Source organism: Molothrus aeneus, chromosome 6 (assembly GCF_037042795.1).
Source record: "Molothrus aeneus isolate 106 chromosome 6, BPBGC_Maene_1.0, whole genome shotgun sequence".
Lineage (NCBI taxonomy): Eukaryota > Metazoa > Chordata > Aves > Passeriformes > Icteridae > Molothrus > Molothrus aeneus.
Window position 1 is genome coordinate 30,707,952 of NC_089651.1, and position 14,621 is coordinate 30,722,572.

At 37.3% G+C, this 14,621-nt stretch overlaps 1 protein-coding gene across 1 annotated transcript in view; it reads right to left on the reverse strand.

The window, feature by feature from the left end:
- The window catches only part of EIF2AK4 (eukaryotic translation initiation factor 2 alpha kinase 4), a 38,525-nt gene that overhangs the window by 18,563 nt on the left and 5,341 nt on the right, over positions 1 to 14,621 (reverse strand). The window contains exons 4-20 of the mRNA XM_066551335.1: positions 14,056 to 14,229; positions 13,126 to 13,206; positions 12,535 to 12,683; positions 12,110 to 12,225; positions 11,291 to 11,448; positions 10,349 to 10,884; positions 9,831 to 9,940; positions 9,136 to 9,293; positions 8,381 to 8,793; positions 7,569 to 7,638; positions 6,382 to 6,465; positions 5,055 to 5,177; positions 4,503 to 4,607; positions 4,207 to 4,264; positions 3,456 to 3,535; positions 1,618 to 1,719; positions 979 to 1,029 (exon numbers count right to left, since the gene is read on the reverse strand). Of these exons, the coding sequence (XP_066407432.1) occupies positions 979 to 1,029; positions 1,618 to 1,719; positions 3,456 to 3,535; positions 4,207 to 4,264; positions 4,503 to 4,607; positions 5,055 to 5,177; positions 6,382 to 6,465; positions 7,569 to 7,638; positions 8,381 to 8,793; positions 9,136 to 9,293; positions 9,831 to 9,940; positions 10,349 to 10,884; positions 11,291 to 11,448; positions 12,110 to 12,225; positions 12,535 to 12,683; positions 13,126 to 13,206; positions 14,056 to 14,229 (2,568 nt within the window). The remainder of the gene's footprint in view (positions 1 to 978; positions 1,030 to 1,617; positions 1,720 to 3,455; positions 3,536 to 4,206; positions 4,265 to 4,502; positions 4,608 to 5,054; positions 5,178 to 6,381; positions 6,466 to 7,568; positions 7,639 to 8,380; positions 8,794 to 9,135; positions 9,294 to 9,830; positions 9,941 to 10,348; positions 10,885 to 11,290; positions 11,449 to 12,109; positions 12,226 to 12,534; positions 12,684 to 13,125; positions 13,207 to 14,055; positions 14,230 to 14,621) is intronic.

Below are 14,621 nucleotides of genomic sequence, written 5' to 3' on the forward strand. Positions count from 1 at the left end.
AGAAACATTTTGCAAGGTAACAGTATTTGCAACAAACTTGGTAGTTATATCAATTTGGTAACAAACTGTAGGACTCTACAGGGGAAAAGCCAGCAGAATCTGAATCTTTGGCATGGACATTATTTGCTTACTAAATTATTAATATCTTTTATTATCATCTGAAAAAATTTACTAAACCACAGAACATATTAGAAATGTGTCTCCTGGGATGACAAAATATGCAGTATCCTTTTCCTTTGATGTTCCATGGTATGCTAACTCTCATCTCTTTATCAACAAAATTAAGAGAAAGTTAAGAGGAAAAGCAGAATTGCATGCATGAAATCAAAGATTTGAAAGGCACAAGTGTCAGAGTAGGAGGAATCTCCCTGGCATATTCCAGCAAAATGTACAAAATGGATATGTTTTATGGTACTAGTAACATGCAGATTGTGTTTTAAAAGCATAACACACTAAGTTAATACTAATGGTCAACAAAAGAGTTGATTAGCACAAGGATAAAGCCACCTAGATGGTCCAGAAAAGATTACACTGCTCCTTATCACTTCATTACTCTGCCATGGAGGCCTCCAGAACAGCTCTTGGCAGCTCTGTCAAGCTTGGAGCAGCCAATTGAGCTTTTGCACATCTCCTTCTGTTGTGTGACACATTTCTTTCAAAAAGTTTAAATAAAAAGTTAAACAATTGAGCTGCCATTTCTCTGAGCATAAAAAGTTAAAATTGTCTCCCAGAGCTTTAAGATGTGCCAGTGAACTCTAAATTTGTTCATGACTGTGCTCAGAGAATTCTGTAGGTAAATATATTTCTATGTCAACAATTCTTTTGAGGTTTAATTTCCTTACTTTGTTCTAATATCATGTAATAAGAACTTGGCAGAGAATACTAGGTGGGGAATTAAGCGGGAAATTAAGGGGCAAAAATTATAACCAATGTTTTCTGAGAAGGAATACCTAATAGTTAAAATATATTCAAAATTACCTGCTTTGCATGCTTGACTTCATCAAAGTCCTTAGGAAATACAATCGCAGGCTAACAAAACAGAAACCAAAATCCACATTTGAATTTTAACAAGCAGTCCAGATTGCTCAGATTAGTCTTACTTTTAAGTTCTACATATTAAACAGATAAATAAAGCATTTCCATTGCCCGTGAAAAAAAAAAAAACCCAATCAAACAAACAAACCAATCCCCACATGGCAAATTAAATTTATTTGAGGAGCTAAAAGGAGGATGAAAGCTCTGATGTTTTGTACAATGAAAGTACAACCCATAACCACAAGCATTTACCAACTACAAATAGCAACTTATTCCTGAGAAAGGCTCACCAGGCCTAAACCTAAGTATACTGAAGAGATGATTCCTTTATCTGACAAGTAATAATTAATTTCACAGACAGAACACAGACTGATGGCATTACCATTAGAATCCACAGTGCATTATAGGAATGTCAGTGCACCAGCTCCAATTGTATTCTTCACTTTTCATTATATGTTTTACAAACCTTGTTTTTGAGCACTCCCTGTGGCAACATTTTTTTGCTATATTTTGCATCTTTTTGCTTCTCTTAACAAATTATTTGATGCATAGAATTAACGTATTTCATAGCTGTGTACTTACCAGCCTTAGCTGACTAAGAACAAAGATCCTTTCTGATGCAGTATTCATAGGATGATAACACATTTCAAAGAAAATTATACCTAGGCTGAACAAGTCCACTTTCTAAAGAAGAAAAAAATGAAAACTTGTATGTAGTACCTATCAATTCTCTGAAGACAAAAATAGCAGAGCAAAAAAATCCCAACAAACGTTTAGGTTAAATTGAAAGCTGGAGAGAAGGCTGGGGTTTTTCTGTGTTTTTGTGTGTTTTTATTATTATCCATTTTTAAAGCTTTTTTGTTAGAAGACACAATCCATTAAGATTTGGTAGACTTTAAAGCCTTCTATCATCACAGCACTGCTATGAATAAATGATGGTTGCACTCGAGTTGTGGTCAGCAGCTTAACAGCAAAGTGAGGAGCAGATGTTCCTCAGGGTTAGGCAGTGGGACTGGCATTGTTTAGCATCTTTGTTGGTGACATGGACAGTGGGACTGAGAGCAGCCTCAGCAAGTTTGCTGGTGACACTGAGCTGTGTGGTGCAGGTGACACGCTGGAGGGAAGGGATGCCATCAAAAGGGATCTTGACAGGCTGGAGAGGTGGGTCTGGGTGAACCTCATGAAGATCAACAAGGCCAACTGCAAGGTCCTGCACATGGGTTGGGGTAATCCCAAGCACAAATACAGGCTGGGCAGAGAATGGATTGAGAGGAGGAGCCATGAGAAGAACATGAGGATGTTGGCTGACAGGACTCTCAACATGATCTGTCAGTACACTCACAGCCCAAAAAGCAAAAACATCCTGTGCTGCATCAAAAGCAGTGTGATCAACAAGCTTAAGGAGGTGATTCTCTCAATCTACTCCACTCTCATGCTATCCCACCTGGAGTGCTGCATCCAGCTCTGGGCCCCCAACATAAGGAGAACATAGATCTGGTAGAGCAAGTACATGGAACAAGTCCAGAGAGGGCCACAAAGATGATTAAAGGAACAGAGCACCACTCTCATGAGGAAAGGCTGAGAGAATTGGAATTGCTTAGCCTGGAGAGAAGGCTCCATGGACACCTTAGATCAGCCTTTCAGTACCTCAAGGGAACTACAAGAATGCCAGAGAGGGACTTTTTACAAGTCCCTCTCACTGAGTGACAGGCCAAGGGATAATGGCTTTAAAATGAAAGAGGATAGGTTTAGACTGAATATTAGGAAAAAAATCTTTACTGTGAGGGTGGAACAGGTTGCTCAGAGAAGTTGTGGATGCCCCATTTCTGGAAGTGGTCAAGGCCAGGTTGGATGGGGCTTGAAGCAACCTGGTCTAGAGGAAGGTGTCCCTGCCCATGGCAGGGTGTTGGAACTGGATAAGCTTTGGGGTCCCTTTCAACCTAAACCATTCTATAATTCTATGACTCCCACTTTGAAAACATTTCCTTGCTTTGTCTCTGCATATAAACAGGATTCTCTTTGATGGAAAAAATACACCCTCACCTCCCACAATCACAGTCTAGAAATCCAGAACAGCAGTTTACACTATATTACCTTAACTAAAAGTAATATAATGTATACTATATAAAAGGTAAGATTTCTATCCTATTCAGTTACAGAGGTCCTCTATCATTACATGCTTTCAACTTGAAGTTGCTTGCATCTTGTCATAATCAAGCACAGGCAGAACAATTGACTTGCCCACATCGTTCTATCCTTGATTTCCTCTTGAAGGAATGTTTAATTCCCCTGATTAGCACAGGAGTCAATGACATGCTGTTCCACACTGAATTCATCTTGTCAAGGAGGAATGACCCAAATCATACCTGCTACATCTTAGATTCCTTGCTACCTTTTCATTAAGTCTACTCCAATCATACCTGATTGTATGTAGATTTAGTGCTTCCTTGGACCTCTGGGCTGACATACAGCGCGGTGCCAACCATCCCTGTCAAGTTACCTAGGTGGCAAAAGATGAGAGCACCAGTTTCAAGAAAGTCAGAAAGAAATGCAGCATCCATATCAAGAAAAAGCTCGTTCATGTTCTCTAGGTGGGAGTGCAGTCCTTACTGAGAGAGACCAAGCTGAGAATACCTTGACAAACAGACAGTTCTTACCCTCACAGGTCAAGTACCCGTGTCTATCTGTAGTAACTAAACCTATCTATTGCTTTACAGACTTGTAGTAGGTCAGTACACAAATGTTACAACTAAATTTCACCGCCATTACATTTGTCTTTAAACATACCATGTACTAAAGTTCCCTCAAAATACCATATTCAGACTCTAGCTAAAATCAAACCAATCAACCAAGGACACTGAAGTCTTGAAATTTTCCTATACAGGCAAGAGAACACAAGTGCAGATGGAACAGATATACAGGCTCTCTCTATAGCTCACCATGAGGAAAGCAATGATCTAAGGCAGAAGGCTAGCAGAGGAAGCTAATTGATTCTTAGATAAGAGGCAAAACTGCCAGATTACAATATAGCTACCCAACTTGGGTTATATCTCTTAATAAAGAGAAATTCTATTTTCAAAGAACAAATGGAAATTTTAACAGCCTATACAAGACCACAGAATATAAATGCTTGCTTAAAATAATTTATAACAAGTTGCAGTGTAAACTAACCTGATGGGTCAGACACAGCAGAACCATCCGAGAGATTTTCCTCTTGTTTAGAGACCACCTGAAACCAGCAAAACAGTCATATTGTAAATGACACGTGAAATACTTCTGTTGGCTGCTCCTGTCATTTGGGTTGGCAGTGCATGGTTTAATTCTAGAACCGTAGAAATTTAAAAGAAATTTATAGCATTCTCAATATATAAACATTGTGGTCATTTAACTTATGTTTTTTTGTTTTTTTTTTTCAAATTCAAAAACCAAATTCAAGAGTTTTTTCATTCACTTTAAGCTATACTTACTGCATTTGCTGGATAATCTGTAGCTAAACCAAAATCACCAATTTTCACATGATCATCTGAATCTAAAAAAATGTTCACAGGTTTCAAGTCTCTGTGGATCATTCCCTGTTACAGGAAGAGAATAAAAAAAGACCCACAGAATGTTAAAGAATAAACATTATTCAAAATAGAAGTCCTTATAATGGACTAGAAAACCATATTACATACTTTTAATACAGTGGTAGACCTACTGCATGAAGTCACTAAAGATCAGTCTTGAAGACAGACTATCATTTGTAGCCCAGAAGCCAGAAACAATTTTAAGTGCTACCAGCTATCTAACAGAATGTTTTTAAATGATGGTCAGATTTTTATGACTAATGGGTAAAATCTGAAGTGGTTTATTATAAAATTCATGTTCATTATAAAATATAATAAAACCCAAGAACCAACTAATAGTGGAAAGGGCAAAGAGAGGAAACTTGCTAATGCATGCCCCAAGATGAAGAACCCAGAGAGAAAGAGGCATAACACAGATATCATGTACAGGCCATGACTATCCTGTTTACAGACCTTCTCATGGATATAAGCTAACCCATCCAAAATTTCTCGGAAAAGCCTCCAAAGCCGACTGGTGTCTTCATATAACCCTTGGTCAATAGTGTCCCTCAATGTGCTCTTTTCACAATATTCCATCTTCAGTTGTGCATTCACAGGGGACAAAGGGAAGAAAGAACAGTTTTGTTAAGACAAGACACTATCAGAAACTTGTACCTGTACACATATTACTGCCTGGGCTCAGGAGCAAATAGTATCACCAAAAAAATCAGCTATTTGGAATTCTCCTGAGAGCTGTCTTTTAGCTACAAACATGCATTCACTTCTGGGTCCTACCTCATTTTCTGGGACAATGGTATGAGCCTGCAGAGTAGCATATTCTCTAACATAAACATTAACAACAAAGTGAAACCAGCCAAGCCATAGTATGTGATAAAGCCAAACCACAAAGAATGTCTGGCTTTATTGCACTTGGTGTCTTAACTGCTTTTATTATGAATATACACAACGCATACAAACAAGCTTATTAAAAACTAATTCCATCTACTTGTAACTTCCTTCCAGACAAGTTCTAGCATTAAGTGCATTATAAAAAATTGCACATCACCACAGAATAGTTAGCTATGATATATAGCTATAAATAGTTTCTGGGAGAAGTTGACTAACTCCTAACACAAAGGAGGTGTCAGTAGAATAGCCTGAAGCTGCAACTCTGCAGGAGTTTAATTGTGTGCCTACTGTTAGAGCCATACAACGGGCTTTACAGATTACTGATTTCTATTAAAATAAAGTGCATACACAATACTGTGCTTTTGAAGAGAATGAGGAAGTTTTCACATCTGTGAAAGACAACTTTCCCTCAGGAATTTAGCATGGTAGACTTCAACTCCACATTGGGAATTAACACCAATTAACAACCAAACCGAGGAACAGCTAGAGTGTTGGGTATTGAGATGGATATTCTCAACAAATAAGCACAAGGCAAAAGAATGCTTTGAAAGCCACAGACTCAAAGGTTGGCTGCTTGGGTTGTTCTATGGTTAGATCAGGAATTGCCAACTTTTAGTTGTACATGAGCAACACCAGTTATCCCATTACACACTATGGCACTCCCAAACTTTGTTCTCTCCAGGCACAAATATAGAGCCTTGGAAATCACAACAAACCACGTGCATTGCACAGTGCCTTCCACCAGCTAAGCCTTCAGAAAACCAGTCTAATGCAAAAACAGCACTGAAATTACTTGTTTGCATTTTTTAAGGTCATTACTTCTCATGAAAATCAGCAACTAGTATCTGCAGGTTGAAATAAACTGTATCCTTTCATGTGAACACATTTGTACCTGAATGTACAGATAATGCACTGTCTGAATGACTGGTGTCCTGTCCTCTCCTCCATGGCTGTTCTTTTCATTGCCCTCTTCATTCTTTATCACAACGAAAATAACGGAACAATTAGCTACAGGAAGATGTGCAGACTTTTTTATTACATACTACTGTTTTTTAATGGCTGGAATACATTGATGAGAACTCAGCTTCTATAGATAGTTTGAAAAAGAGCAAAATAATAGAGTGAAATTTTGTAATACCATTGCATCTAAATAAACTAGAAAAACAGGTGTGGCCAATTCTCAAAGTGAAAATTAATAGCATTTTGCCATTATTAGATACTGAAGGAAAAGAATTCTGGAATAACTAGATGAATCCTAAATCTCAAGCTGTATCATATTAAAAAAAAGAGAAAGATAAGATTTGAAACTAGTAGATAGAAAGCTTGCTTGACAAACAATGCAACCCCCACCTTCAACCAACAATTTTGGTATGGTGTGTATACATATACATATATATTGAAAAAAGAATGCACTGCCATATTATTAAATGATATACTGAAAACCTTTTCTTGCCAATGTACATTATAACAGAAAGAGGAAGGAGATGCAGCTTTAAATAAAAGCATGTTACAGATCACCAGGGTTGGCAGTGACATACTGTAAATGCTGTAGAAGAGTGTGAATTAGCTTTCTAGTGATACAGTGCACTGACTGTCCACAGCAAGTGCTGTGACACCATCTTAAAATCAACTAAAACCTTAGTCATTATACTGACTTCCCCTCTCTTTCAGACTGTTAGCAGTATGCATTTTGTCTGCTCTAAAAAGTTGCATATGAACACATATATTGGTTAAAATCATAAAGGCAGAACAGAATTTCAACTTTGAGAGGTGTAAGACCATGTAATCCATAACTGTTAAATCATAAACACACTGAAGTGTTAAATTTGCAATAACCTGGGTCATGACTAAAAAAAACCCCATATTTAGTTCAATAAACACTTCAGGAAACAGAATCCAGATTAGCTGCATCAGACTGATTTCTATGGGATGCAGCTCACAATGGCACATCACTTACTCTAACAGACAGGTAAGGTTATGTTTCTGTAATTACAGCAGAAGTGAAATAACTGACCTATTTACTTGTCAAGGACTATTTTATTATATTTTAATTTTCACTAATTTTATCTTTACACTTACTGGAGAATGACCTTTACTATTTTCATCTTCATTTTCAAAAATTATTTCGCTTTCAGAATCTGTGGTTGGCCTGTTTAAAAACACAGAAAGAAAAAAAATCTCAAAAGTCCTGCATACCAAGTAATATTTACTAAAGAATTTGGAAATAATTTTGGGGGGGGAAAAAAAATCTAAGCTTCTGCTGAAGACTTTCTATAGACTTTGAAAAAAAAGCAAAACAAAACAATACCCAGAAAACCATCCTGCTTGCAAAGAAACGCTTCCTTTGACAGTCCAGTTCTAAAATGGAAGGTATATATTTGCCATCAATAAAATTTAATTGCTATTTCCAGTAAGCAGAACTGAGATAAATTTATTTAATTGCTTATACAAAAAAATCACTGAGTGAGACAACTGAGCCATACACAGAAGAAGGTATGGAATACACTAATAAAAACCAAAACAAAAAAGGTCAAATTTGATATTTTTCAAGATTTGTAATATTTTTCTGTTATTCTTTATTAAAAAATTTTATTCTCAAGGCTGGAAAGGACAGTCAAACATAAGGTAAGCAGTCATGCATTCTGGCACAAATATGCAGCTTCAAGAAGCATACATCAAATAAATTTCCACATTGATTGACAATCCTTAGCTAGAAAATTTCCTCTTCCTGGCTATGTGACTGCTGGCACATACACTGGTTTTGAACAAGGGGACAGAATAAAAATGCAGTGAACTACTTCTGACAAAAGAAACGAGAATGGTAAGACACAAACTTGGAAAAACTAACTCTGCTCACGCTCCCTACAGCGCCAGTACTGAAGCCTACTTACAAAATTGAATGGGAGAACACGCCATCACCATCATCGTCGTCATCGCTGGACTCCTGATCAGCTCCACTGAATTTGTTGCTGGAGGATCTTTCACATGAAGTGCTCCACTCAACTGAACTTGTCAAACACGGAGGGGGAGCATTAGTTTCCACATCATTTGTCTCCTCAGTGGAAAGGATGAAGAGACCAGCTTTGGGGGGCACTCTCCTTTCGTCAGTCGTTCCAGATGTTGACACAGTGGGAACAGGACTTTCATGTTTTTCTATCCAAGCATTGTAATACCTCACAATATTCTCATGGTTCAAGCGGGAAAGCAACGTCACTTCCCCCTTAATCCTCCTGAACTGCTTGCTGGTGGGGTTTATGCGAATACGTTTCACAGCATAATAGCAACCATCAAGCTTATTTCTCACCTGAAAAATTCAAATTTATCTAAAGTCAAATGCTTACAAATGCCTTACCAAGCAGAGCCAGAAGGATATTTTTTTTCACAAAACAGGAAGTCTTCCTTTCACCTGGAAAATGACTACAATTCAAATGCAAGGTTCCTGATACTGACAGGCTTCTCCCCAATCTCCCAGCAACCTCTCACAACTTTTCATACTATTCAATTCCAGATAAAAACCTCAACACAGGCACAGCACCAGCAGACAGTAAATAAAACCATGCAAACATTGAATATATTTTTCTGCTTCAGAGAAAACAAACATATCCTTAAAAAGGTTTCCACAGAGGAAACCATTTTTATACCATACCTTGATGACTGCTCCAAAAGCCCCTTTACCAAGTAATTTTAGCTCTTCAAACTCATTGTAGTATCGTGAAAATTGTCTCTGTGTTTCTGTGGAGAATGAAGCACTGGATATCTGACTGCTGGGTACAACTGTCTCCATGCAATCTATCCCTGCTGAATCTGCAATGAAGACAAAGTTACCATCACTGGCAATATGGGGGTGAGGCACGAGGGACTGTCAAATAAGGAGCAAGGAGGAGGCTAAACGTAAATAATTTCAAGTGTAACTAAACCCTAAAATACAGAAGTGCTCTGCTGTGTAAAGCTCTAGTGCAAGTGTTAGTCTTAATACTGTTTTTAAGTACTAACATGAATTATGCTGCACAAAGGAATGATTTTAACAAGAACTTAAGAAGGAAAAGTCTCATAGGAACACCACCTTACAAGGACAAAATTAAATCTGTATTTACACCATGCAGGAGGTGGATGACTTTACAGGTTTCTTTAAAGCATAAGCTGCTTCTACAGAAGAAAAAACAGTAGTCAGTCCACCCCAGCCAGTCTTGCACAGAGAAGTTGAAGATCACACTACCTTTTAAGTTAGTTCACGTAACACACTTGCACAGTCTTGTGAAGCTGTAGCACAGGTCAATTTTTCTTACTGCAGGCATGCAGTTCACTTACTTAGCAGAACACAGGAAGTACCAAGTTCCTTACCATCTAGATTTTCTTCAGCTACAGGTATTTTTGTTCGTGGAATGTTTATAAAACTATGTTGTAGCAGCTGCTGAGGAGTCCATCTTTCTTTATCTTCCAAGCAAACACACCTGTTAGCAAACCACAGAGAGAACTATTTCATGTCTGACATAAATGTTAGAAGAGTTCTTATTATATCTAAGAAATTATTACCTCCATCATTTAGGTGAGAATCAGAAGCAAGTAGACAGACTAACTGGCTTATCACAGTGATATACAGTTGGTGGCAGAGCAGAGAAAAAGAGGACCAAACCTGCTCTCCCAAATCCCAGATTAGCAGCCTGAGCCATGAGATCAACCTCTTCTATAAAAACTACAACTAGAAACACAGGAAGACATATCTATTCTTTAAAAAAAACTGTTAAAATCTTAAAAAAAAAAAAAAACTAAACAAAAACCAAAAACAAACAAACAAACAAAAAAAAAAAAACAAACCCAAAAACCAAAGACAAAAAGATACAGGAATGTGACAAACATACTTTTCTAGAAAGTCTTGAAAGTCAGCAGGTAAATTGGTAGGCACAGCAACTGGGAATTCCTTGGTTGCTTGGCCCTGGCTGAGCGAGAGCAGAAGCAAGCCCAGACGCCACACATCTCCTTTTTTTCCAGGTTTGTAGGGAAGACCATCCTCACTAAATCGAACCTTGGTTTGCTCAAAAACATCAGCTTTGCAGATGTCAGCTAAGCGCTTGGAAATGCTGTAGTCTGTGACCTTGATGTTTCCTTCAGCATCTACCAGGACACTGGAAGCACAAAGGACCTTGTGCACTACTGAATTATTGTGCAAGTAGTCGAGAGCTGACAAGATCTGGATCACATAATGGCGCAACTGCTCAACTGGAACTGGAGTCTCTTTGTCCAAGTACGTAGAAAGGCTACAACCACTTATGTGCTCCACTAAAATATCCACCACAATTGAGTTGTCCCGTTCTTGGAGGTTCATACATTTGTAATGTACTATGTTTGGGTGACTTAGCTTTGCCAGTGAGTTGAACTCTGTTTCTGCTCCCTGAAGCTGGTAGAGAAACACAACATAACATGGATTTTATCATATCTTGGGACACATTACTAATAAAATATGGAACACAAACAAAATACTTATTAAAATATATGACATCCTCATACTTCTCTGAGAAGGAAGTATTGTGCACTGGAGAAAGTACAGCTTTGATTTTAACAGGTAAGCTTGATTTGTTATTTCTTCAGAATTTCAGTATTTTGTTTATGCATACTTGCAAACATGCTTTTTATTGTAAAGGAACTCCTGAATACCTCAACACATTAATTTTCTTTCATGCTTAGATACTAGCATTTTCAAGTTCATTACTCCCCTCTTAAGCTTAATATAAACTAGCAGCCTAAAGAAAAGCACTGAACCTCACCTAATCTTTATTAAGCCAAATGCAAAATATAGGTATTACCTGTTTCTTAGACTTCTCAATCTTTTCTATTTCATGAGTTGTAAGAAACTTTCCCATCTTTTTTTGCCAGTGCAGAACCCACTCATATATTAGAACAAAGTCTCCACTGTGAATTTCCAAGGCATTGTAGACAGATTTACCAAGCTGTTCATCTCTGCCTATACACAAAGGGAGAGAAGAGGAACATGGCTTCTTTTGTTTCTAAGGATTTGACAAAAGCTCCTGCAAATGCTAAATAAATACCAGTAAGTCTGTTTTCTAAAGTCAGAAACATAAACCTACTTACAACTAGACAAGACATGTATCTATCTAGTAAGTATGGAATATATCAAGCTTGATGAGACTGAATGCTAGGTAACAGCACTCAAATGAAAGCAATCACATGACAAAAAACTGCTGCACATTTTCAAGAATTTCAAGTTTTAATAAATTAACAACTTTCCTGCTTAGCAAATGCCAAGTTCTACACATAGTAACGCAATTGTTCATCCTCAAACTGCAAAATAATAAAATTTTCCATTCTCAAGAGACTTTCAGGCTGTTCATCCATTCACCGAGGAAGTGCTAAGTTGAAAACAAACAATGAAAACATCTGATGGTCTGTCCGTGTGGGCACTCCATGGAGGTCTTTCTTCCAACTCAGTCTTCTGTCATGTCCTGTATTAATGTTTTTGCTAAACCTGCTGGTTTTATGCCATTGCTATCAGCAGCAATGGAAGGAAAGTATCCATTTCCAGGCCTGTGCTTATCAGTGGTTTCACGTGTTACTGAAAGCATACCAAATCCCAGCATTTCAAGTTGCAATTGTAATTTGCTTACCCAGACATTTTCCTTTATGGACAGTAAGCTGTCCAGCACCACTTGTGCTGAAGTTCAGAACTTCATGATTTCCAGGGGACTCTTCATTATTACTAAAAGAAAGCTGGCGTTCTCGTCTGCAATGTGAAGAGAACATTTTTCTCCAACTCAGAAAGATAGTATATTTAAAGTCAGGAGTTGAATAAAAACATTAAAACTTGGAAATGTACCAAGTTATCCACAGCACATAGCTTACTTAAACTATGACAAATGAAGGTGGGGGGGGAAGGTGGCAGGGAAGAGACCAAAATTAACAGGTCAACATCATGGCACATTATTGCCTTCAAATTTCACTTTGTAATCTAATCTTTGCAACAAAAAAATCAAACCCAAAAACCAACAAATAAGTAAATAAATCTAAAAAATCCACATGCAAACTGACATACTTGGAACGTCCAGCTGAATTTGGTCGGTGTTTATTATTCACCCCATGTTCCAAACAGCTCCCATTTAAACGTGAAGCAGCTCTAGGTCCTGCAGTATCTCTCCTGTGAGAATCTTCTTGATTTGTCAGAGCAGCTATTTCCAAACGTTCCTATAAATCAGGAAAAAGACCAAATAAGTGCAGGAGCCACTCCTATCATCAAAATATACAAGTACTTAGTTATTACTCTATAAAGTCATGCAGATCACAGAAGAAATATGTTTTCATAATAAATGTACAAATGAAGCCAAAGAAAAAGTGCTGAGATTTCAGAAAGGACATTTCAGCACTGTCCATGGCAAAAATGCAAAGAAACTGGAAACATTAAATACCAGCTTTTTTCTGTCTGTTTGAAAACACCCACCCTTGGTACACTCAAGATGCTAGTATATTCCAGAAATAAAACCCAGAAATAATCAAGAACCTATTTTAATTTAGATCTACTAGAAGCCCTGAATAAGCAAAGATGTCCAAGTACTTTTTATAAGTACTGTTACAGTACTGGGAAGAACTTACTGCAATGTTTGTTTGCACATCTGCTTACAAAGAATACCTGTTTGGCAATCTCTTTCTTTTTTCTTTCTTCCCTTTTCTCTTCCTCCCTTCTCTGAATCTCATTAAGGATTTCACGTTGCTGAAATAAAATTTCAGTTGTTAGAAATGCAACAGTACATGCAATGCAACTGCTAAAATCTTACCCTGATTTAAAAGTAAAAAAGTTACAAATGCTGATTTTTTGGAAGTGTTGAAAGACGACTTAGAAGATGTCACAAGAATAAAAAAATAGAAGTCAAATTAGCTCTCTTGAGAAAGTTAATAGTATCAATTGTATGATACAGGAGAATGGAACTGTAAATTACTTCTACTGCCAGACCCAACAATAAAGTTTCACGCACACAAAAAAAAGACAGGGAGATAAATCCAAGTGATCTTTTAAAATCTGGAGCTATTCTATCCATATTTCCCACAGAGTGGAGACTTCACACTACTAGCCCCTGTGAGACTTGGATGAATCCCCTCATTTCTACTGAAAGATATTGGTGGTCTGACATCTCTTTAGGGTGAATTTGTTGCTCTCTAGAGATGCCTGTCACAGTGAATGTTCCAGTCACCCTAGGAGTGAAAGAAGGTATGAATACCTGTCTGCCTGGCTAACACTTCCTAGTTTACAATGGAATGCACTTAATATGTACCTTTGCTTAAGCTTTTGTATAAGGTCCTCTTGATAAGGGATTTTTATCAACATTTACAATCAACATTTAGGTTTGTTTCAGGCACAAATATTTCCCTGGGTTAAAACCACATCATTAAAATATTACAATTACAGCAGCAGATAGTTCATATAATACACATTGATCAACTCATACTAGCAGGTCTGACAAGTTAATAATTCACTAAAACTCACCATTGTGCAGAGTGATTTTAAAATCACGATTATGTTATTTTAAGAATATATGGTTATTCATACATTGATTTCTCTTACCTCCTGCTCCTCTCTTCTCTTAACTTCTTGTGCCTTACGCAATTCCTCCTGAGCCAATCTTTCCTGTTCTTTCTGATGATTTTTTAGCATTTCTTCATGAAAAGACTTGGAAGGTGGTTTATTATACTCACTGAGAAATGACTGTACATGGTCAGCAAGTTCAAATATCATCACCTGAAAGAAAAAAGGTACAAATGAAATGCAGAGTCAAATGATAGCCAAATGCTACCCACCCAGCAACACAGCAGAAGCATGACTGTCAATTTTGTTATTTATCAGGGAGAATTTATCATACTTAAGTATTTTTTTGTCAGAACTATTTATTAATAAATTGTAACAGGAAAAATCCCTGACCACAGTAGCAAAGATGGCAAAAAATACTGAAAAACAGACAACCTAAGCCATCTTATTTTTCTAACAGAAAAGTGAAATTTAAAAATAATTTTCTCATCTTCTTCTAGGCATAATCTTTCTACTCCCACAGATATGGGTTTATGACACATGAGCTACAACAGAACAAATCCTTTGCACTTATCTGTTACTGTACCTACTGCTATGAAATAGTT